Source organism: Cinclus cinclus, chromosome 2, assembly GCF_963662255.1.
Source record: "Cinclus cinclus chromosome 2, bCinCin1.1, whole genome shotgun sequence".
NCBI classification, from domain to species: Eukaryota; Metazoa; Chordata; class Aves; order Passeriformes; family Cinclidae; genus Cinclus; species Cinclus cinclus.
In genome coordinates, this window is record NC_085047.1 from 86,751,557 (window position 1) to 86,775,454 (window position 23,898).

At 40.5% G+C, this 23,898-nt stretch overlaps 1 protein-coding gene across 1 annotated transcript in view; it reads left to right on the top strand.

Annotated features, from left to right (window-relative positions):
* Window positions 1–17,416, top strand: part of TMEM131 (transmembrane protein 131) — a 92,296-nt gene extending 74,880 nt beyond the window's left edge. The window contains exons 30-41 of the mRNA XM_062514950.1: window positions 1,450–1,608; window positions 2,186–2,781; window positions 5,931–6,106; window positions 7,300–7,427; window positions 8,691–8,815; window positions 8,957–9,115; window positions 9,791–9,965; window positions 10,247–10,368; window positions 10,475–10,571; window positions 11,659–11,756; window positions 12,993–13,156; window positions 16,465–17,416. Of these exons, the coding sequence (XP_062370934.1) occupies window positions 1,450–1,608; window positions 2,186–2,781; window positions 5,931–6,106; window positions 7,300–7,427; window positions 8,691–8,815; window positions 8,957–9,115; window positions 9,791–9,965; window positions 10,247–10,368; window positions 10,475–10,571; window positions 11,659–11,756; window positions 12,993–13,156; window positions 16,465–16,761 (2,296 nt within the window). The 3' untranslated portion in view covers window positions 16,762–17,416. The remainder of the gene's footprint in view (window positions 1–1,449; window positions 1,609–2,185; window positions 2,782–5,930; window positions 6,107–7,299; window positions 7,428–8,690; window positions 8,816–8,956; window positions 9,116–9,790; window positions 9,966–10,246; window positions 10,369–10,474; window positions 10,572–11,658; window positions 11,757–12,992; window positions 13,157–16,464) is intronic.
* The last annotated feature ends 6,482 nt before the right edge of the window (window positions 17,417–23,898 follow it).

Below are 23,898 nucleotides of genomic sequence, written 5' to 3' on the forward strand. Positions count from 1 at the left end.
CCTGAAGGACATTGTTTGCAACACTGCACAGTTACAGGTTACGTAGTAGGATATTAATGCACATTTTTCCTCAGAAAACAGACGTGCTGATTATACCTTGTCTTGAATTTTGAGTTGAAAATGCCACCATTTTCATGGTCTAACCTCTACCGGTCTTCATTTGAAATCAAGAGTTACAAACCCTATGTCCCTGCTCACCTCTTGGAGGCACTTTACCCCACTGCTTTTGTGCAGAGAAAACCCTAGCATGGAAACTTACCAGTATGAGGTTTTACTTATCAGTAACAACGAACGCTGCTTTTCTTTTCTTTCCTTTGCTGCTTATATCTTAGTGTGAAATGTATTGGCGCTGCAGATACCTCTGAAAAGGTGCTCTTTCTGTGTACTGCAGGTCTAAACCATTATCACATACATGCTGTATTCCCTTTTTTTCCTCCCACAGTAAGTTACTGGCTCTTCCATTTTGCATATGTTCACTTAGGCTGTCTTTCCTTGTAGGGATTAACAAAAGAAATAGAGAAGATAAAGTTACAACCCACTTCATTTTCTTTTTAGACTCTTCAGCACTTTCCTAAGTAATGCAGTGTTTAGTGAGGAAACTACGTTTTCCAAAGTAAGAGGAAAATTTCTGTTACTTAGGAACTTTTGTGTCGTCACTAACACTGCATTACTTTAAGTGCTGAGTGAGTACTTATGTGGTTTTCTTCTATATATGTGCTAGAAATGTATAGGCTGAGTTTGGTTTTAATTCTTTGACAGAGTAAGTAATGTTTGTCAGCTCATAAGTGTAGTTTGCTTGGATAATTTTATATGTGCTGTATTTGTTAATTAGATTTTACAAATAATAGAGAATACTAATCCCTTCCCTTACTATGTCTTTTCGTAAAAATACAAAAGTACTTCTTAATAGCAAACTGGAGAAGAGTCCTAATATATTTCATAATATTCCAGGAATCCTGTGCATAAACTGCCTCTAACTTTAGGATGCCATCATATATGTGTTTTCTAGTTGCCACTAAAATAGCTCTTCTGTATCACTGCAAAGCTGTCCTTAATTTCTAGGAATAAATACTAGGAGTTTGTATAGTCCGTATTTTTTAATTTGATAAGGTGGTGTTTATTTTTGCCTTCCCTAAATCACTGTTGCTTTGAATAGTTACATGCTTGCGGCTGCAAGTTGTGAAGTCCAACTTTTTTTCTTTTGGATTAATACACTTGGCAACTGCATGTCAGGCTTGCATCTAGCTCCCATTCTCAGTGCTGGCAATTTGCATATCGTGCCAATGTGGTGTATGCTGTTTCTATCAGACAAAATTGTGGTTTGGATGCAATTTTTAGTACTTTCAGTACAGGATTCAAACTTTTTGTCCTGTGCAATTACAGTCAGTAGTTTCTAAATGCTCAAAAGTAAGAAATAAATCCTTAGATGACTACCTTTCTTCTCTGCAGTGTACTCTTTCTCTTGGTAATTGGAACAGCCTATCTAGAAGCTCAAGGAATTTGGGAGCCATTTAGAAGACGCTTGTCCTTTGAAGCCTCAAACCCTCCCTTTGATATGGGAAGGCCACTTGATCTCAGGAGAATAGTTGGAATTTCATCTGATGGAAAGTAAGTAAATGTTTGGGCTTCTCGTGGTACTTCTGTCATTTATTTCTTCTTTGGTTATCAGGCCAGTAAGAAAGTAATACTGCTCTGTAGAACAGGTGAATGAATAAAGATAACCCCACAGTTGCTTGTAAAAAGATGGTTTGGATGAAAAGATTAATTCTGTGATTGTAAGGAATAGTCTTCTTTTCTGGGGGGAAGAAAAAAAAAGAGGAAAAAAGAAATCCAAAAACCAAACTCTGCCAAATTTCTTGTTATTGTTCTCAAAAAGGAAATATATATACTGCAAAAAAACAATCTCAGGCCAGAGGCTCCTACCTTAGGTCTCTTAAGATCATCTCCTTTCAGTGTTCCCTCAAACATGTATATCAACAATACGTGTTTTTATTCCCATGTGCAGCAGGCAAGTGAACAGGAAATAGTAAAGACTACTGACTTGCCATACTAGTTTCAGGTATTTTTGCTGGTTGTATGCCAAGAATATTATAGTTAAATGGTTCTTTTGGATACAGCGAGTGTCTTTTCATGGTGAAGAATGGAAACATTGTAGAGTATGTTTAAACATGTGTTACTCTTCCAGCTTGAATACACTTGGATCGGATTCTAATCACAGTTCGTCCAGAGGAATTTATGGAGCAGGCAGTTCATCTTCACGATCCGGTGCAGGGAATCATAAGCAATGCAATGCAACAGCACACCTTCACAGCAATAGAAATGCACCTGATGTTGAAAACATCAAATCCAAAACCAGTTCAAGTATACCTAACAGGACTTCAGCACAAGCAGCTTCCATGCAGTCAGTAAACAGAACAGGCTCCTTTACCTTGGATTCAGGTGCCACAGCTCAGACTCATGCTGCAGGCAAAAGAGCTAAGGGGACAAGGCAGAACCAGCAGCTGATGCAGCAGCAGGCACCAGCTTTGGCAGAGCAGCCCCTCCAGCAACCCCCACCATCCGGGCCCCAGCAGCAAGAGCAGCAGACTGAAAGTGCTTTGCCACAGCTCCCGCTTCTCAGCCCACCTCACAGCGAATGTGCCAGCAGCAGAAGGCACAGCTCGGAGGATTCAGATCTCACTGGGCTCATAGAAACTATGGAAAAAGACTTTGACCACCCAGAATCCCCTTCCCCTGATGTGTTTACAGAACAGCCTCCATCTCCACTAGCAAAAAACAAAGGTAATATAATTCTGTTTTAATGGGATGGTTCCCTGTGTAAACCATAGGACAAGATTTAGTCAGCTGTAAAGGTCATGTTTTCATAGTGTGGGAAGGGAGTGCTTCTCTGTGGTTCCCTGCCTGTGCTGTGTGCCTGTGTCTTGAACACTTGTGTTACCTTATGGCTGTTTTCTGTGCAGTGCTAGCTTGTCATTCTTCCTCCAAAAACGGTGGCATATTTTTGCAGAAAGAATGAAGACAGGTGAATATCTAGAAACCTGATTCTCTGAAAAAGAAAAATGCTTTTTGTTGCTACTCCTTTACCTTTGGATTGGCATCCATCCATCCCACCTCCATCCTTTGGGCTTAGGGCTCAGGGTTGACAAAGGGAAAAGGAATTTGTCTTAGTGTACTGTGAAAAGTGAGGCAGGGAGAAAGGGAGAGGAGGAGAGAGAGAGAGAGAGAGATGGGTAAATAGCCCCTGTGGTATTGTTTGGGAATGGAATTCTTCATGCCCAGACTTGCATGTAGAAAATCCTTAATGTCAGGTGGTCAGCAATTTAATATAAGGCACCTGTGTCTATACATTACATTCATTTTTGGATGAGGCTAGAGTTGAGTTGGACTTGTTTATCCGTCTTTCCAGTTGTGTAGTGCTTAAAATAATGACTTGAATTTCATACATTAGGTATGTTTAGACTTTTGAAATTGTCAGTTACTGCCTTCTTATGAACACTTACTGAAGTAGGATTTCTAATTATGATTTTTGTATTAGCAATTTCAATTGCATCTGAGAGTTATATGATTATTTAGTGTTAATATGTTTCTTTCTATACAATTTTTCACTTTTTGCTACCAACACCTGTACAGAAATGGCACTGATACTTATGTGGCTTATTAGTGATAAAGTTAAGAAAATGAATCATAGGAGGGTGTATGAATACTGCACCATCTGTAAGATTGTGCTTCACCAAAGACAAAGGCTTCACTCAGGTAGTAGTGAGTAGAAAGTTCTTAATTAGTTCAGAGTGGATGTTAGGATGCATTTAGACTTTCAGAGTGGAGATTCTTAAGTGATGAGAGTTTTTAGTGTCTTGCTGAAGTATATTACTCTGTTTCTGGGCTGTTTTGTTTTTAGTCTTCACAGTGGGAGGTGGTTGGAAGAATTAATAGAACTGCCATCAGTTTGTCAGGTATTCATTCCATAAAGGCTAAATAGGACTCCAGAAGGTGATGTGATGATAGGGAGGTTTCATGGATGGTGTCCATAATGGCAAACAGTAATGTTGGAGCTCTGAAAAGCAAAATATCTGGTAGTGAGGAATGCAACATTCTCTTGGGTTACCTATGAGCGTACATGGGTGGGCAGTGGACTGATCCAGACCGTATACTAAATGCCTGAAAGCACTTTGGAACACGTCTTCCATTTCTAGCTCTTCCAAAGAAGGAAGCAGCTCTTGCACTTCAGAGATTTTTGTGATGCAGCTGCACGCAGTATGTGGAGACCACCAAGTTTGATTTCAAAAGCATATTCCCACTCCAGATAATGTAGTGTGGCTGTTTCCATTTGTGCTTTTTAAAATGTAAAACCATAGGGGCAGTTCCATGATCTGTCTGCACCTACATACACACATGGGTATTTGTCTTTAGATTAAGTATTTAGAGCCAATCAGAAACTTTTGCAGAAGCAGGTAGCTTCTGGACTAAAACTGCCATAAGACCCTGTGCAGAATTGCTGTCTCATATAGTCTTCTGTTTCAGCTTCCTAATGCTTGGGTCCTAGCAGACTGAAATGGAGGTTGCATTAGATTCATGTTAAACAGCTGCTTTTTTAATGTCATGATAACATTTTACATAGATTTTCTAATTATGAACATTAAACTGTTTAGCAATCCTGAATGTAGACTACATTTCAAGCAAATTTTGGAATGAGGACTTCTGAGGCCCCAGCCAAAATGCCCCCATTATGCTGGAAGTCAACTTTGAAAAAATATTCATAGGAAGATCTACTTGTATTTGCGCATCTATTTGCATTCACGCGAAGAAGAATATTTTTTCTCCCATATTTTTGTTGTCCTAGATACTGAAAACATTGATACTTATGTCTTAAAAAAAACAAAGTTTGAAGGCACTGATACGTATCTGGTATTTGCCAAAATACTGAAGGCAAATTTCTGGTTTGATACAAACTTTACCGTTTTGCCAAATAAAATATAACAGCTGTGGTGCTTCCAGTCTCAATTGCAGCTTAAGCTAGTACAGGTTCCAGAAGAGGCAGAATCCAGTTATTCAGCACAGGTTACTTGAGTCTTTATCTGAGTGAACAATTAAATTCATCCAGGAGGCTGTGTGCAGGTGCTGTGTGGCTCATAAATGAGAGTGCTTATTTTGAAGAGCAGTAACTTAAAAAGGATCCTATGAGTAAAGGCACATACTATAGCTAGTAAGGCTTGAGACTGTTGTGAAAGCTCAAATCCTGTGAGAACACAGCAGCAGGTGATGGTAAGCTCACGAAGACTCCACGCATGCATATGCACAGTTGATTTGTACTGAGAATAGTCCACTCTGAAGGAATAAAATATGTAAGGAGGAGAAAGTATACTTGGGTGTGAAATTATCAGGTTTTGGTCATTTGGGTTTTTTAACTCTTTGCTGGACAAATACTATTAGTGATTTTTCTCATGCACACTAGTTTTATTTCAAGTTTTATTGTGTTTTGTTGGCTTTTTTCCAACTGACAAGCATGCTGATCATTTCTGTTCATTTGTTTGGAAAATAGAGCTTTTTTTGCTTGGAAGATGGAGCATCCTCAGAAATTTATGTTTAAAACTAGTGTTATGTGGTTAAACTGTCAAATTGAATTCTGTGGTGTTTAAAAGGAGTGCCAGAAACAGAGAAGAGAGGAATTATAGGCAACCAGGTGCCCACATCCACAGAGAAACAATGGGGACACGGCTCAGAAACATACATGGGGTGGTGGAGATCAGGGTTCTTTTGCTTACATTTGGAGCAAAGGGACAAAAGTGGGTGGTGTGTCATAACAGGCAACAAACTTCAGAGGCTTAATCACATGGGGTAGCTTCCAAAATGAAGGGAACTAGAGCACTAGTTACTAGCACTAGTTCCCTGAGCACTGCTGCTGAGAATCTGAAGCATCCTTATCTTTCTAGGAAAAGGGAAAACAATTCAGCGCAAGGTTAAGCCACAGAAGAAGCGGGAAGAAAAGGACAGAAGAGGGAAAGGAAAGCAACAGGAGGATGAGCTGAAGGATTCCTTGGCAGATGATGACAGTTCTTCAACTACAACAGAAACCTCCAACCCAGACACAGAGCCACTTCTCAAAGAGGTACAACGTTGTTGAGAAAAGGAAGCCCTTGTGTAGCCATGTGCCACCTGTTGGAGCAGGAACACAGTCTCTCTCCCCCACACCATCCTTAGGTTTCATATAATACCTAATAAAGGAAGAACATTAATTAAAAAGCACCTTTTCTGATTCTTGCCTTCACTTCACACTGCACCTCTGAGTGCGAACATGCTCGAGTCCAGTAGTCTCAGGACTAAAAATGCCCAAGTGACTGTGGCATGGAATTAGCCAGTAGCTGTCAGCAGCATTGTGGTAATTGTCTCCTGGCCTGATCTATTTGCAGGATAAAACACCAAAGTGTGGATGCTAGTTTCATTCAGTAATTAAGGTGCGTGCTAAATCATGTCTTTTGTCAGCTACAAAGGCTCAGATCAATGGTGGTAACTTGTCAGCATGTAGTTAACTTAATTACCTTAATTAATATTCCTTCCATTACTTAGCTTATTCAGCTCACATGCTCCAAGGTAATAAACTAACATCTACAATTTGTGTAGTGGTTGGATTGTCATAAATATTTTGTCCCAAAGCAAACTTTGACAAACAAAGGAGAGGTAATGCCAAAGGGAAGAAAACCATTCCTAAATTTTGATGTCTTTAATTTAAACTTTGTTAAAAGACAGGGATTATAGCTGTGGGGAAAAAGAAATCCATGGGATGTATTTTAAAGCTTACAGTTTAGTAAGTTGTCACTTGAAAGTTACTGCTGATTTTTTCAGGACAGCTATTTGAGAATATATTTGTATTTAGAAAGTTTTAGAAGTGTTAAAGAAAACAATAAATTGAATGATCAAGTTGCTCAAACTATTTGCTTTGTTGAAGAGTCTGTTTTAGGTGGCCTGGACTGCATGCAGCAGATGCAATAAAGGTCTCAGGACAGAGCTAGCATCTTGCTAAGTAGACACAGAGGCCGTGGTCAGGCCTCTGTGTATTTGCAAACATCCAATCTGCTTGAAGCTCATTCATTTGCTATTTCCATTTCTGCATTTCCAAATAGAAAAAATAGAAACCATATTTTATAGGCAAACTCATTAAGTAATGAAAAAAGACCTTCAGTATTGCAAAAATGTTCATGTTTTCCAACAGCATTCTTTCTCAGCCCTCTTGGTTACGAGTGTTCTGATGAAAGAGGGACTTTGCCTTTCATGATTATTAATGTGTTGTTATGTCTTTTATAGGAACCTGAGAAACAAAAGGGAAAAGTTATAGCAGAGAAACCTGAAAATGAAACAGTCCCAGTAAAACAGAAAACCAAAAAAGTGCTTACAAGTATCAAGAAAGAAATCCCTGCAGATGTGAAAGCCAGGTAAGCATAATGAAGGCTGTTTAGTAGGAAAAGTATAATGTTTAAAGGGAAGATGGATTGACAAAAATATCTGTATTTGACTGTTGTAGCTGCCACTTTGGCAAATGCCAACAACAGGTACCATTAAGCAGCTTCCTCTTCCTTCCTGATGTCAGGGAATATCTGAAGCTGTGAATAATAAATTACTTAGTGGAAGCACAGCACATAAGTGAGACCTAAATCCAGTGATGAAAATCAGGCGAAGCAATGTTAAGGTTTTTGTAACAGGTATTGCATACAAAAAGTGGAGTTAATGTTTCCAGGGGCAGCACACTCAACCAGCATTAATGTGAGTGCCTTTAGCTGCCCTTGGGAAACTGCAGCTTCAGTTTCCTTTTTCATATTATAGACTAAGGTCAGTCTTGGATGCTTTATTAAAGGAGGCTTCTGCCACTGCTAGTCCCTGTCTCTTACTGTCATGTGATTGATTGCATAACATAGATAAGGGAAGACATGAAGAACCTTAGTCTTCCTATAGCTGGTTCATTCTGAAATAGTATTGTGAAATCAGATTGGTATCCAAATGCCACCTTTACCAAACAGGGGTATGGTGTATCAGATGCGTTTTTCCTGTTGTAATTAATAGTAGACTGAGTTTATAGTTAGAGGAAATTAATGTTCTTCAAAATATTTCTGAAAACATTGCCTAGCAAAGTCTTCTCCTTATTTATTCTTACAATTACGTACTTTGCTTTATCTTATAACTCACAAGGTCATTACATGTGGCAGTTTTCAAATGCCGCAATGAGAGCTGGCTTGGAATTCTTCTGCAAGAAACAGGGAAAACATTTCCTCCCATTGAAAGTATGAGAGACAGAATCAAATACCTGAAGAAAAAGAGCAATATACATCCAATTGAATTTGGTGGTGCATTTGAGTAGTTTTGTATTATTCATTAAAAAACAATCCTGTTTTTAGGGCAATAGCGTAATAGGAGCATGGGATCTGACAGAGGTGTGTAAGGGCAGAGTAGGGAAAGGACAGCTGCCATTTCTTGTTGCCTCTGTATAATCAAATGGGTTTTGTGATCCTGGAGCTCCAGGATGAAAGCATGAAAACTGCTTCTGGAATGTGATGGAGCAGTGTTTTCTGTGTGTGTGTATGTATATGTGTGTGTATGTGTGTGTGTGTGTATATATATATATATATACACACACATATATATACAAAGTGCTTTTCAGTACTTCAGAGCTTTAAAATAAAAGAATTTCTGTTTTCTCTTAGTCCCTTGGAATTGTCTTATACTCCCCCACTGGAAAACAAGCAGCGCAAAACCTTTCCATCCAAGATCTCTACACCGCACCTTTTGTCAAGTGGCTCTAAATCAAGAAACCTCCCCAAAACAAGAGGTAGTGCAAGGCTGTTTTTTGTAGATACCTCAAGAGTTTATTATCTGTAACCCCTCTTGAGTGCTTAATTCTAAGTCTGGTGTGAGAAGAAAGCCATTCAGTTTATTATCCACACACTTGGTTTTTCTTTTGTTTTAATAGGTCCAAGCAGTAAGTTAATGGAGAACAGACCATCAGTATTAGCAAAATTTCTCCCCAGTGGTTCTGCACAGGAGCTAGGAAACACCAGCAGCTCAGAAGGGGAAAAGGATTCTCCACCACCAGAGTGGGACTCTGTGCCTCTCCACAAAGCTGGCAGCTGTAAGTAATCGCTAGACAATGGCAGTATGAGTGTTCTGCAATTAATAACTGTAGATAGGCTTGATCTGTTTGTAGATCTTCTTGTCTCCTTTTCACTGCATAGCTGAACTCTATTTTTCTGTTGTAGACCCCATATTGATAGCATCTGGTATGATTTGTGAGGTTTGAAAATGGTGTGGGCAGGACATGGGTCACTCTACAGCACTCCAGTGGTGAACAGGATTCATAAGCTGCTGAGGAAATTGAGAAAATGATAATTACCACTCAAAAAAGATGTAGTTTGTACAGTAGACGGGGTTTTGCTTGGTCAGGTCTGCTGCAGCCAAATTTGGACCTTCTTAGATTACTTGTCCTTGAGAGGGAACGCTGAAAACACTTTAATGCAGTGGTTAGCTTGGGACACTGTTACAGTTTTTGTGGTTGCATTGTAAACCCCTTGTGTGGGAGCCAATTCACCTCCTCCTAGTTGTTTGTATTGCAAATCGGTCTCTCTGAAAATAAACAGCAGATCTGAATAACCATAGGTGAACGTAGAGAAGGAGCTGCTGCTTCCATCACTGGGAGCAAACAGCCTTTCTCATAATTCCTCTATTTGAACAGAAGGGATAGCAGAAGATCGAGAAGCCTTTGCTGTAATGTGAATCCTACAGGAAGATGTTTTGTTTCTCTTTATAGCCACAGACAACCTCTATAAGCTCTCTCTGCAAACCTTGAATGCAGACGCTTTCCTGAAGCAGCGCCAGCCCTCTCCAACACCCGCCTCTCCATCTCCCCCTCCTCCTCCCACATCCTTTGCTTTCGGGCCACGAGGAGGCACTTACAGTAGCATCGTCAATAGCAGCTGCAGCAAGTGAGTCCAGATCCTACCTCCTACTGATTTCCCAGGCGCTGAGCACTTGTGGAACTGTGCTTCACAGGGGGGCATCTCCCTGTTCTCAGACCTGTTCCCTCTTCCCATGGAAACTGCAGATCTTGCCTTGCTGTACAACTTGGTAAATTGGAAAAATGTGCAATTACATGAACTGTTGAGCAGTTACAAACATTTGCTTGGATGCTAGCTTAAATTGCTGCTTTTTAAATCAAACTTCTGAAGTCCAAAACCTTACTCTTTTTGTTTCTTTCTCATTTTAGTGAAACAAAAAACAAGCAGCCTAATGGTACCAAACATAAGCTGGCTAAGGCAGCTTCTCTTCCAGGCAGGAATGGAAACCCCACTTTTGCTGCTGTAGCTGCAGGTTATGACAAAAGTCCAGGTACTAGAACCAGTTTGAAGTTCTTAATATTTCCAAACATTTCCTGAATATTCTGTTATTTTGCTGGGGTTTATTTTACTCATTTTTTATGTACATATTCTCGCAGGTGGCAGTGGTTTACCAAAGGTTTCTCCAAGCAAGACAGATGTTTCCAGCAATATCAGTATTTCCCACACAGTTGTTGACAGTGATGGCTCTGACAGGTAATTTTTTATATTCTCTAGTCAAAGAAAAGAAGATTAAGCTATTAATGGCATTTTGAAGGGACTGGCAGAATTCATTCTGGTTACTTTTTTTAACTATGTTTTAAAGTCTAGGCACAGCGTCTCTCACCTTGCAGAAAAGTTTAGGATTGCAAGTGACTCAAAAATAGAGAGAAGGATGTTCTGGATGAGTGATGAGAGCTTTTTCCTCCTCATTCCGAGTAACTCAGTCTTGTGTTCCTGGGCATCCACACAATGAGAAATCAGCTTGGCTCTCTCAGTACTGAGCAGTGTGCACCTAGGTCCCTTGAAGGTTCACAGGCAGAGTACCTTGCTGTACAGCAGTGCCTTTCACTCCTGTTTTAACACTGAGACCAGAACTGTCAGTGGGCTCTGTCCTTTCAGTAGGAGCAGGATAGAGCTGCACTCAGTCACATTCCCTGAGGAACATGTCTTTTCTGACATATTGGCAGTGAGCCCCTCAGTTGTAAAAAGCAGTAACCTTTCTGGAGTAGCAAAGAGACTTGAATTCAAGTTTCCATATGCAAAGGAATTACTTTGAGTGAGGTTTGTGCACTGGAGTTTTCTTTTGTTTTGGTGGATATTTAACACTGGTTCCAATTAACTCATCTGTTACTTTTAAGAAGCTCGTCCCTCAGTGCATTTGTATCCCTTCCAAGTGACTAAATTTTATCTGCTTGAGGAAAAAAAAAAAGGCTTGGACTCCATGAGTTTCTGAAAAACTTATGGAAAGAGCTACTCTCATGTTTGTTTAATTTGTAGAATGAGCATCAAAGAGCACTGTGTCTATATGACTGTTACTCTAGGGTGGGTGTATACACAGGAAAATGTATATCACCAGAATCTATTGTTAAAACAAAACCAAACTGATTTCCTAACTCTTGATCACCATTAAATATTTATTTCATGTATGTTTAACTATATATATTTTATATAGGTATATATAAATATATCTAGCTAACATATAGGCACACATACATTTATATATAGATCAGTAAGTTAATATTGTCAATAGTACTGTGTTAATAAGCTGTGTATTGCCTTCCTGTTCCTCCATAAAATGTAGTTCCGGTTTGTGGAGTCCTATCAGCAATCCCAGCAGTCCTGATTTCACACCTCTCAACTCCTTCTCTGCATTCGGACACTCTTTTAACTTAACTGGAGGTGAGTTTTGCTGTTCAAATATTTTTCTGTATTTAAATACAGGTAAAGGAATGTTGTGTCTTCATTCTACTGGTCTAAGTACAGACAGTATTTCCATCCTCACTCCTGAAAGGGAAGACTACGTAGGAACATTTGTTAAAAATTTGGTGATATATTCTGTGTTTCGTTCTAGAGAAAGTTAGTGAAATCTCATAGAGTGTTTGATGGGCTGAGAATGCTTGGGTTTGGAGTTTCTCTGTTGCAGTAAAATTTCTGGATTCTGGGGATTATTTCCTTAATCTTCTTCCACTCCATCCCTCCTCCAAAACTTTACTGTAGGTCCCACAAGTGCACCAGTAGGCCTGTGGTTTCCTGAGCATAAACACCTGCCCAGAACTGTGGCTCTGTTAGATGAGGCAGTGGCCCAACCCTCGTGTTGCTTTCCTCTTGTGTTTTCCAGCAGTATTTGTATAGCTACACAATGAACTGATGCATACTAAACCCAGCAATTAATTTATTTAAATATTTGGGTAAATTTCCGTAACTGTAATAGAGGTGGCCAGGCATTAAGATTGCAGGGTGTGGATGTTCTGTGTACTTAGGAAGATTTGTGTCCTTTAGCACATGTGGTGTCTTTTGAGGTGGCTGCGGATATGATAAGCAAAGTAAACTTCGGATGTGGCATTGGTGTCTACTGAAAAAATGCTATTTACTGCAATGGTTTGATGTCTGCTGGAAATGCAAACAATGGCAGCTGCTGCTGTGGAGTTCTTTCTTCTTCATCAGCAACATTTGGCACCCGTGGCTCTGAGGGCAGCAGTAAAATGCCTGGGATCAGTTCCATGTGTGAGAAGCAGGAGAGCCATGACTGCTGGTGTTCTCTTTTCCTTCTCATCGCAGAGATGGGGTTGGGGCTGGGGCACTCCCAGTGCTGCCTCCTACCAGGAGTCACCTGGGAAGGGATTGCTGCAAGACAAATGAGTGCTGCAGCCATGGAGAATTGCCAGGTCTCTGCTGTGCTTAGGCTGGACTGAATTACCCACAGCAAGTTTTCAACTCTCTTTCCCCACTATAACCATGATAAAATTTGTGGCCCTGTCTGATGTTGGTTGCATGAGATAAAATTTGTATTATTGTGTGACCTCTTCTAATATCACTGCAGCAGGACCTGCTAGAAAAATATGGGAAATAACTGTGAAAAGTATTGTTCTTGGAAAAAGAGGTAATGTCCTCATTTTTATTTAATTTTATTTTTAGAGGTTTTTAGCAAGCTTGGTTTAGCTCGATCTGCTTATGGGCAGGATGTTCAGAGAAACTGGAATGAATTCAATAATGTTCCATCATCCATCTGGGATCCTTCAGCTACAGATTCTGTACCCTCCTGGCCAACAAGTTCAAGTTCCCCGACTCACACAACTGCAGTAAGTATTCAGTCCATCCAAATACAGTGGTTTGTTACTGTTACCAACCTGTTCTGTATGTGCCATTTAATTTGATTCAGAGGAATTGGGGATAAGAAGAAATCAGCTGAAGAATAAAAGAGGGAATTTACACGTATTCATATTGGTGTATTTAAGTTGACATGGCTGTTGGACAAAGAGTTATTAGTCTCCTCACTTGCAGATGATGAATCCATGTACACTGCTTCGCATAAAAATATTTCTCACAAAAGCACTTTGCAGCACTTACAAAAGTGTGTTCTGCTCCCACATCCTTCAGGTTTGCTCCTGTGCCATGGGTGGACACCACATATGTTACTTCCAGTTTGGTGGACAGTTGGAAAATAGGCAATACTGAATCTAGTATTGTACCTGTTTGTAAAGTCACAAAAGGTCCCAATAAAGCTATCTAAAAGACCTTAAATATATTCTTTTCAGTTTAGGAAAAATCAATAAAGGACTGAACTCGAGGTGAAGTCTTTAAACTGACTACTTATTTCAATGAAGATTTTAGTCCAGCAAAAGGAGAAAAACCCCAGCTTTCCAGATTGTAGTGCTGCACTGTCATCCTTGTGTCAGACTAGAACTTATGCTGCAACAGCTGTCTTCACTGCCAGCTGAAATCCTTCTTCATGTTGACTTCTGAAAATGTTTTTGTAGTGAGTAAGAGGCAGTTTTTACTTCACCTGGGAGCAGTTCAGCAGGAGTGGGGGAAGGCAGGGACCAGGGAAGCCAAAGAAGGTCACACAGCTTCTTATAGACACTGGCTTGCAGATCCTGCCCTTGTCATGTGGTTACAACCAGAGCTGGAACCTCACTGAAATGATGTAAGGAAAGATGTTTGGATTTTGGTGACATGGAGGGCAGATTTCTCAGCATTTGATAGAGGGAGGGCTTGAGGACAGCGAGAACAACCTCTCTAGCTCTTAGCTTGTATTTCCCAGCTGCTTCTGAAAAATATTTAGAAGTGTGCTTCAGAAAGCATCAAGATGGAAGCCAGACGAATGATATAGAAGTGTCAGGTACTCCATTTCAGTACTTTGATTTGGGAGGAGATATTTTAGGAGCTTACTCAAGAAGAAGATCACATAATAAACAAGAAGCGAGCAGCAAACTGACTGAAGTACTCAAAGCTGTTACAAATTATAGTGGTATTTTCAAGTGTTTATGGCAAGCCAGAACAGGAAAGCTTGGCTTTTCCTGTTACTGAGCCTCCTTGCTCTAGGTGCCTGATAAGAGAGCAGGTATCAGGCCCTGCCCTTTCCTCTGTTCTGGGACAAGAGCCAAAGCCAAAGAGCACTTAGGCAGTGGCTTCTGTGTTACCCTTTTTTTCTAGTAATGTTTCTGGAGAGTCAATTTTTTTTTTCTCCTTCCTTATTCCTCTTGCTTTCTCCTCATATGCACAGCTCTGCTTCTGTGCAAAGTAGCATTTGCCTTCTGGATCCCATCTTCCCTCAGCCTTGCTGCCTTGCTGTTACTTCCCCCAGGTTTCTTTCTAACCACATTCTCCTACTTCCCATTCCTCTCTTTCTCTGTAGTTGTGCCTGCCAGCCACTTTGTACCTCCTTCAACCAACCTTGAAAGGGCATTGCAGGTGCTCTTCTCTGCTGCTCCTTTCCTGGTTGCTTCTGATTTGTTACCAAGTGCCTTTCTATCATGATCTCCCAAACACTTTCAGGAAAGTAGGAACAAATAGTTCCTGCCTCTTTCCTGCAGCAGGAAATAGGGTGGAATTGTAGAGTGTTAGGGTAGGTTCTCAGGCAGCAGAGTGAGTGTTTCCTGCTGTAGGTTTAGTGGTCTAATGCTGGTATGGCTTAAATATAACCATTTATTTATATGACAGTAATACACTGTGACCCTGGTCTGGCTCAATTTCTAAGTGACATTGGACACTTGGACATTGGACTGATGTTTGTTGGCCTGGTTAACCCAAAGTAATGCTCAGAACTCTTGTCCAGCCCTTGGTAGAAAATTTTGTGGTGTGTTAGCATCCAGCCAGTTTCAGGTACAATTGGACTAAGCCTGTCGTCTTCATTCCAGAGCAGAGAATAAAAACCTAAAAGGAAGAAATTTTCAGATTCTACTTTGTTTTCTTTCCTAAAGGGATTTTTATTTAAATCATCAGATGCAGGGTATAGACTGATACTGGTTAATCTTTAGTGTGTGTTATCTAAGGGCAAAGATCTCGGGAAGGGGTTCCCTATCTCCAGCCACTAAATCCAAACATAAGGATGTTTATATCTAACAGCACTTACTCAACAAGTCTGCTGCCTTTTGGGTCTATCAAGTTTCCAGTATATTTGCAAATTGAATTTACACTGTATGTACATTAAATCTGTTGACAGTGGGTTATGTAGTGCCAGGTTCTGTGCTAATATTAGCAGAAAGTTATGCTAACCTTTCCCACCTCCATCTTTGGCCGCTTCCAGGTATCACTTTCCACCACACCATGGGTCAGGTTCCTCTGCTTGCTGTTTGCTACTGTTTGGGCTTTAGTAAAATACAGTTGACAGAACCTGGGCCTTGTTCCTGCGCGTGTTCTCTAGGCTTGCTGTACCTGTCCTATATATCCAAGATGCATTTGTGATGTGCTGGAACTCACCTGCATCTGCACAATGACCATTTGTCAGAGACTTCCAAGTGTCTTGAGCTAGGACAGACTTCAGGGAATTCATTGATAAAAGGCCACTTCTCCTATCCCCTCTACCTTCATTTGGAGAAATTCTGGATGGGGAAAAAGTATATACTGGGAATATGGAATAGGTACAGTGGGACTGAACACAAGTAGATTCATCCAAAACAGTCAAAAGTCTGACTACAGGGAGATAAATTTGCAAACAGTAAAAAAGATGATGGACTTTGCTGTTATCCTCCATTGCAACTTGAATATTTTTTGGTGTTTGAGATTTAAACCATGTTTATCTACCTCATTCTAACTAGTTTGTGTAAGCTTAAGTGTTCTGGCCCTTGTGTTGAATACTCATAGTGCTTAAATTAGCACTGGTATGGGGACACCTCAGCTGAAATGAAAGCAGCTCAAAAGCTGTGATGGGACTGCACCCTGCAGCCCGTGCAGCTCCTGGAGCATTCAGCTGCAGGGGCAGTATGGTTCTTCTGGGCAAGCTCTCGTAAAGGGAGGTCAGAGTTCTGTGTTGCAGTGAGGATGGAAGGGATTCCAGAGCAGGTTTCTTGTTGCTGCTGCTCAGATACTTTTCTTTTGGGGGGCTGTAAACAAGGTGGAAATTTAGGCTTACCAAACTGCTACTTACCTTGCTCTGTCTTTACTGCAGTCAATCCTGGGCAACCCCAGTGGCCTGTGGTCCACCACTCCATTCAGCAGTTCCATTTGGTCAAGTAATCTAAACAGTGGCCTTCCCTTCACCACTCCAGCAAACGCCTTGTCAGGCATTGATCTCATGGGTAGTGAAAACTCTGCCGCTGCTCCGCCACCGCCCGCTGCTGCCACCGTTGCCAATCCTGCTGAAGACATGGGACAGACCTACAATCCTTGGAGAATTTGGAGCCCAACAATTGGAAGAAGAAGTTCAGATCCTTGGTCAAATTCACACTATCCTCATGAAAACTAAAGCAAAAAGAAAGAACTCTTATCCAGGTCGTGGTACAATTCTGAATGCAAATTTTTGAACCATCGTTTTCAGGCCATTGCTTCCCCCAGCCCCACTCCCCATCAGTCATGCTTTCATCACTCGCTCCTTTTTAAAGTCTGTCCTATGATATGGTAGTGTGAGATTGCAGATAAGCTTGGAAATGTCTGGGTGTGGTCACAAATCCCAACTATGGCTAAAGCCTGTAAATATGAACAGTTTCACTGGTTTCATAATTTTGCCATCTGCCGTCTTTATTTAGGAAACAATTTGAACTCTAAAATTGTCCTGGCATGCAATACTTTCATGAAAAGTTTGGGTTTTTAAATTTTTTCCAGTGTTATCCACCAAGTTCTAATTTAAAATCAAAAGGCACTTTGTGCTAAAATGCAGAGTATTTTTTTAAAATAAGGCTGTCTTTGTTAACACAGGTTGTAAGAATGTATAAAAGGAAAAAAATCAACAAAAAATACCAACAAAACCAACACAAAACCTTAAGAGCAAAGTGGCTGAATGTAAGAGCATTCTGTTGAGACTGTAATACACTTTATGCTGTTTGTACATTTGTAAACCTAAGTACATTTTTAAGTTGAAGTGAAATGCACGCAGCCAAGACTTGTGCAAGAAACAAGATACCATGTGCATTTCTTACAGATACAACTTTGGGTTGTACTTTAAAATAAATATGCTTTTTTCAAGATTTGTCTGCTACAGTTCTGTGTGTGCATGACTCCACTTGGCACAGCCTCTGAGCCAAAATCTACTGCACACAGAGCCTGTGTTACCAGAAACTTCACTGCAGATGAAACCTGGCTTCTCAACAGCGTGGGTTTGTATTGCAGGAGAGAATAGAAACTGTTTTCAGGGTTATGCAGTGCCACCCACTTGAAAATTCACTGGATAGCAAAAGGCTGGAAAAATGTCTACATTCTTGAGTTTCCAGGTATCAGGCATAAGAGCAGCTGCTGTTTATGCTACATCCATACCTTTGTAACACTGTTCTTGCATGGGTCTGAACAAGAATGTTACTATTCTTAGATATGATTTATCTGTCCCTGTAAGGTGTCTGTTTCCATTCATTAACAGTAAGGCAAGCCCCAGTGACTACATATAGTCCTCTGAGCTGAAGCCAAGTAAAAATGAACCCTTCCATTGCCAGAAAGCATTAACAGACACTAGTGTTGTAGATTTACTTATGACTCAGTGGCACTGCTGCCAATTTACAGCAGCAGGTATTTATCAAAATCCATCCAGTAAAAGAGCAAGAACTGTATATTTTAGTTAATATTCCTTCTAGCATAAAGGTTGTGTATGCAGCAAAATGTGAGTGTCCCATTTATTTAACCAAGGGAGCCCTTTATCAGTTTGTTTTATGTGAACAAACTCTCCAGGTGTCAGGCTGCTGCCTTTCTGGTGCCACCAGCAGAAGCTCAAAGATACAAATCTCTCAAACAGGAACCTGCTGGAACTTCTTTGTTCTTAAAATTTGAATAGTTCTAGAGCCATGCAAGGTCATGAAATGTTCAACTTGGATTTGTATGAAATTTCCCTCTGAGTAACTGAGCAAACAAGTCTCTTACTGCATGAAAATAAAGAATAAGGACTTAAGCTCCTGACATGCCAGGGCCTGCTTCTCTGCAAATGGAGCTTGGGAAGATAACTAGCAGTTACTTCAAGGTTGAAAGGAGCTGTTTAAGGTCATATGCCACCTCTTTTACCCAGCAGGTGTTTACATTGGAATTGATTCCATGGAGGATACAAGCAGAAATTAATTCTGAGATGCTAATAGTCTGTAGTGGTTTAATCAGTAGGGTAGGAATAAAAAATTCTGGTTTAAGAACATTTCCTTTTGAACAAGACAAGGCAAAACCCAAGTAATTTAGATGCCTTTCCCTGACACCCCCCCTTCCCCTGAAAAGAGCCATTCCCTTGTGATAATGCAAATAACCTTGGCCACTATTAAACTGTTCTTAGTTCTTGTTTTGGAAGAGCTTCCCCTTGAGCACCGTTTCCAGTGAAACTACCTGAACTATGGAGAACTTTGATACACAGTTCTCAGTTTCCCAAGAGGGGAAAAAGCATGTCTTTCTTCCAAGGGAAATATCCAAAGCCTAAACACTCCCTGAGTGTCCCATCTTGCTTCTCCAGGGTCATTTTGGAGAGCACCTTCACTTAGATTTGCCTACTTAAAGAAAGCAAAAGAACTGCCTTAAAGAGAAGCCATAACTGCATTTGCAAGAATTTGGGTGAAATAAAATGTAGGCAAAAGTTTGGTGTAAGTAAAGAAACCTCTATCCATGGTAAGTATGTGTACAAGATGGCTTTTGCTGCCTCTTCCTGAGGTACCTACTCTCCAGCTTCTATGGTCTACTCACTCTTGACATGCATTGAAAAATCTCTTAAGCAGAGGGTGAGGTGATAATGGAGCATCCACCATCACAGAATGGAGAGGAATGGTGGAGAGGACAGACCTCTTACAATCTTACAATGAGGTAACAATAAAAAGGAATGAGATTTTGACAAAGTATGTGCAGTCTTACGTTAAAATCTAGATGGGGTTGGAAACATTGCAGCGTGCTGGAAGGACAAGCTGAGTGTGGGGAAATGCAAGGTCAAAAGCTGGGCAGCAAAGTGACTGCAAAGGCAGCATGAAAAAGACTGAAGCTCAGACACTAGGAAAGTCCTGTTTGCAGTAAAAAGACCAGAGGAAAAAACATCTGGAAGTGCTCAGAAGACAGGGTATCCTGGAAACCATGGACTTCACAGCACTTTAGATAATTCAAAATATTTATTTGGAGTAGAATCAGGGCCAAACTGCCATGAGTCAGCTCTACTCTTCCAGATCTGGAAGCTACCAGGAGTGCAAAGTTCCCCGCAAGGAAAAGGAACAAGAGACGATTACCATTAATTTTGGCAATCAGTTTGATGCTCCTAAAAGGCAGCTCTACTCTGCCAATGCTAAGAAATAAACTAAAAGCCTAAAAGGTTTCTGGCCTGTTACTAAAATCAGGAAGTCTGAGGTAGGAAGTATAGCCCTAACATGTGAAATCAGTTTAATTATCATGAGCTCTATTTCCAAAAGCCCATGAAAGGTGTTAGATACTTTATTAAAGTGTGAGGCTGTATCAGAACAGGATATACTGTTCCGGTCAAGGGACAGCCAGTGTTTATTTCAGAGAGGCAGACACACTGCACCCAGCCTGGCCACAGCTCTGTCAGCAGCAGTGCAGGATGTGGCTGGGCCACTGACCTGTGAGGGAAACACAGAACTGGGGGAAGCTCCAGGGCAAGGTAGGATGAGAATGTGAGTAGATGGCAGATTCCCAACACTGGAGCTTAGTGGTGAACTTGCATGGAAGTTGTACCCTGCACTTCAGCTGCAAATTAGTTGTGCCTGACTGAAACAGAGGTAAAAAGAGGAGTACATGAAGTATGAAGCTGTCTTCCACTGACACTATTTCACCCAGGTGTTTTAATGCTAAGTACAGCTTTAACTGGGCTTTGTTTCCCCAGCCTTTAATTATGAACAAATTTTCTGAGCTCCAGTGTTTTGGTCTTCTGAAACAATGACAACTGCAGCTCTCAATGAGTCAGTCTGAGGGATTGAAAATAACCCAGCTTCTACTGTATGGCTGTTGCAACTGGAAGAGCATTCAGTCACCTTGTGTTAAACAGGTTCTGCTTCAAAACTGAGTCTTTTGCCCAGTACCTGTTTTTGTCTAATGTCACTCACTGATGGACTTCATGTTCAGCTGGTGCTTTAGTCACATACATACTTAAGCAGCCTTCAGGATGACAGGATCAACATGCTCTACAGCAACCCTCTGAAAACAACTTCTAACCATGCTTGCTGCTACTACTGTGCTGCTACTACTGTGCTGCTTCATGCTGTGTAATCCAGCAGCAAGCAGGGCATGACCTTATTAATGTGGGTATATATATGTATATGTATATGGAACATGAGGACAGTCCTGAACAAAGCTTTTTTTTTTTTTTTTTTTTTTTAGCAGAACTGTGTAAAGGCAGCTGCTCAGATCCACAGATATCAGTTGGATCAGTTGATCTTAAACAGGAGATGGTGCAAGAAAAGTGGAAAAAGCCGCAGGAAGTGTCAATACAGATTTTATGTCCACTTTCTAAGAAAATCCCCTTGAGGTGTTTCTGTCAAGCTGGGATCTCAAATAATAGTCCTCCAGAAAGGACCTGGTATCTGAAAATTCACTCTATTTGCCTATTGTGAAACAAATGTTTGAATCAGTGTCATTAGCAATGGCTAAAATGAGATCTTCAGGAGGTACACTCACTCTCCTGAAGTTTTTAGCAGATAACACTCAAGTAGTCTTTGAGTGGCAGCAGGAAGTGAGTGGGATGTTCTCACACTGCAGTAACAAGCTTCACATGGGACTCTCTTGCAAGCTGTGAAAAATCACAGCTCAATTCCTTGCCCTAAACAAGCCAGAGCCTTCGGAGTGTAGCATCCGTAAGAAACAAAAAAGGTATTGGCTGGAGAGGGCACTAAGGGGATGGGAGTGGATGGAGAGATAATTAATTAGATACAGGCTGGCCATTTCATAGTTAAGTGATTAATAAAATATTCCCAAAAGAAAAGAAAAAATGAACAACACAAAGACAACCCCAAACCAAAACTAATTTGCTATTCTGTAAAGTTTCCTGAGTGTTTTTAGTATAAGTCCATGGCAGGATGAAAGCACTTGTGTTTCAGCTTAGTTATAAGAATCTTGCTGGGAAACAAGTGTACCAGGAAAGCAGCACCTGGAGAAGCTGCTGCCTTATCCAGTATCAGTTCCTGGCCTGTTCTGGAGTTACTGTCAGGGAAGACACTGCTCGTTGAAGAGAGGACATTAACCTGCTTTATTGCAATGTAGGACACAAGAGAAGCCAGTGAGGATGGCCCAGGGCCTGTCAAAAGGGAAATATGCAGAAACTGGAATCAGAGGAGAGACTGAAATGCTCCTTCTGTGGCTATTGTTGGCTTCCTAGAAAGGGGAAGGACTTTCTGCCCCTTTGGCTTTCCATTACCCATCTTCCTGCTCTAGCCTGTCCTTATCAGTCATTTAATTACCAGCAAAATCCTGCCAAAACTGAAGAGACTGACAACAAAGCATGAATTAGGTCCCTAAAAACTATGCAACATTCTTCATTAAATGGGTGTGACTAAGCTTATAGCTCACAGGGGAATTCCTGATGTGCTAGAATTTTTTTGGGACAACAGTAATTTTAAGGAATATTCATTTATGTCTTAACCCTAACCAGAAGTTTATTCCTATGAGTTTCTGATGCAGGTCTAGCTGCCAAACCTAGACCACATTTGCCCACCTGCCAGATTCTGTTCTGTGGCTGAAGACTGGATCTCCAGTTCAAGGGAGGGGTGGGGTAAAAATCAACAGATCTTAAGAACACATCAATAGTATCTTAACTCTTCTAAACTGTGCAAAGGCCATGGCAGAAAATATTATATTAATGCTTCAAAATAATAATAGGGAGGCACACAAGGAATAAAATAGTTCAGCTGAATTTAGCAACTTAGTGAGAAATTCAGATTTCGTGTGCATATGAGGAAGGGAGGGTGGAAAAAAAAAGAGGTTTAGATTGGCTATTAGAAAAAACCTCTTCACAAAGAGTTGTCAAGTATTGGAACAGGCTGCTCAGAGAACTGGTGGAGTCACCATCCTTGGAGGTATTTGGAATGCTTGTTGCACTTCGGGACATAGTTTAGTGGAGGACTTGGCAGTGTTAGGTCAGCAGTTGGACCTGGTGATCTTTTCCAATCTAAATGGTTCTGTAGTCCTGTTTCTGTTAAAGTTGATCCTTAATTTGAAGCAGCTGAACTTAGGATTTTGAAGAAATGCTCCAAATGGAAAACTCATCACAGCTCAAACAGAAAGCAAGCATCCATGCTACGACTATCAACACACAGAATATCTCATGAATATGTGGAAATTAATTTCAGATGTGAAAATGTGGGAGCTGGGCACTGGCTGTGAGTTGAACCCACAGTTCCAGTCACGTGAAATGAGAAGGAGGCACATTGTGAGCTTAGTGCCCTTGCATTGATCAACTGCATGCAAAAATCCATATGGTACAGTTATTAGAACAATAAAAACTGAATAGTGCTCTAGTCAGCAGGTTCAGCACCAGAGAACTTCAGAAAATGGACAGTATTTGTCCTGACTTTGTAATTTAATGGAGCCTCCTTGTGAAAAGACTGATTTGGTCTATACAGTAATAATAACTCATGGGGAAAAAAAAAGGCTTTTAGGAACTCTGATTAAATCAGCACACTGAAAAACACTTCCTCATACTCAATAAATTTGAGTAATGCCATTTCCTCCCTTTGCAGAGTGAAGACTGAGTTCCACTGTTGGATCAACAGCCCCACTCTGTGGCTGCAGAGAGCAATCTGGATACCACAGCGGTGCCAGTGGCTTTAGGATTTTCTCTAAGGCTTTTCCTGACACCTTGAAAAAAACATTTAAGCTTGAGTAGTCACATTTTGCTTTAATTAGTTGTGCATTGAGAAAATTAACGCTCCTTTCCCCAGTGCCAGGCTACACAGCTCCCATTCCTCAACAGTGATGTGCCACGAGTCCTAAAGCATGAGGAACTGGAAAGTTCTTGCAGTTCAGTAGGGAAAGTCCACAAAACAGGGAAAAAACCAGTCCACTGGGCTTTTACTTCCCTTCAAGCATAGTATGACAGCATGCCAGACAAGCCTAATGTAACCAAATTATTGATTTCCTGTATTTATTCTGATATTTCATCCAACTATCTAAAAGGAGAAACTTTTCTTTCTTTTCACTTGTACATAGGTGTGTGTTCAGGATCTTTTTTCTATTTCTGTTTACCACTCAAAAGTATTTTCCCACCTTTTTAGTAACACTATTCACCAGGTTTTTTTCTCTAAATAACTCACTCTTGATTTATAACATGAAAACAAGAACAGTGATCTTATTGCTGTGTACGTACATCCATAGCCTGACAGTAGACAGGAACACATCAATAAAATAATAGCAATAAAATCAACAACAACAGCAACAACAATAATAATAATAATAATAATAATAATAATAATAATAATAATAATAATAATAAAAAAAA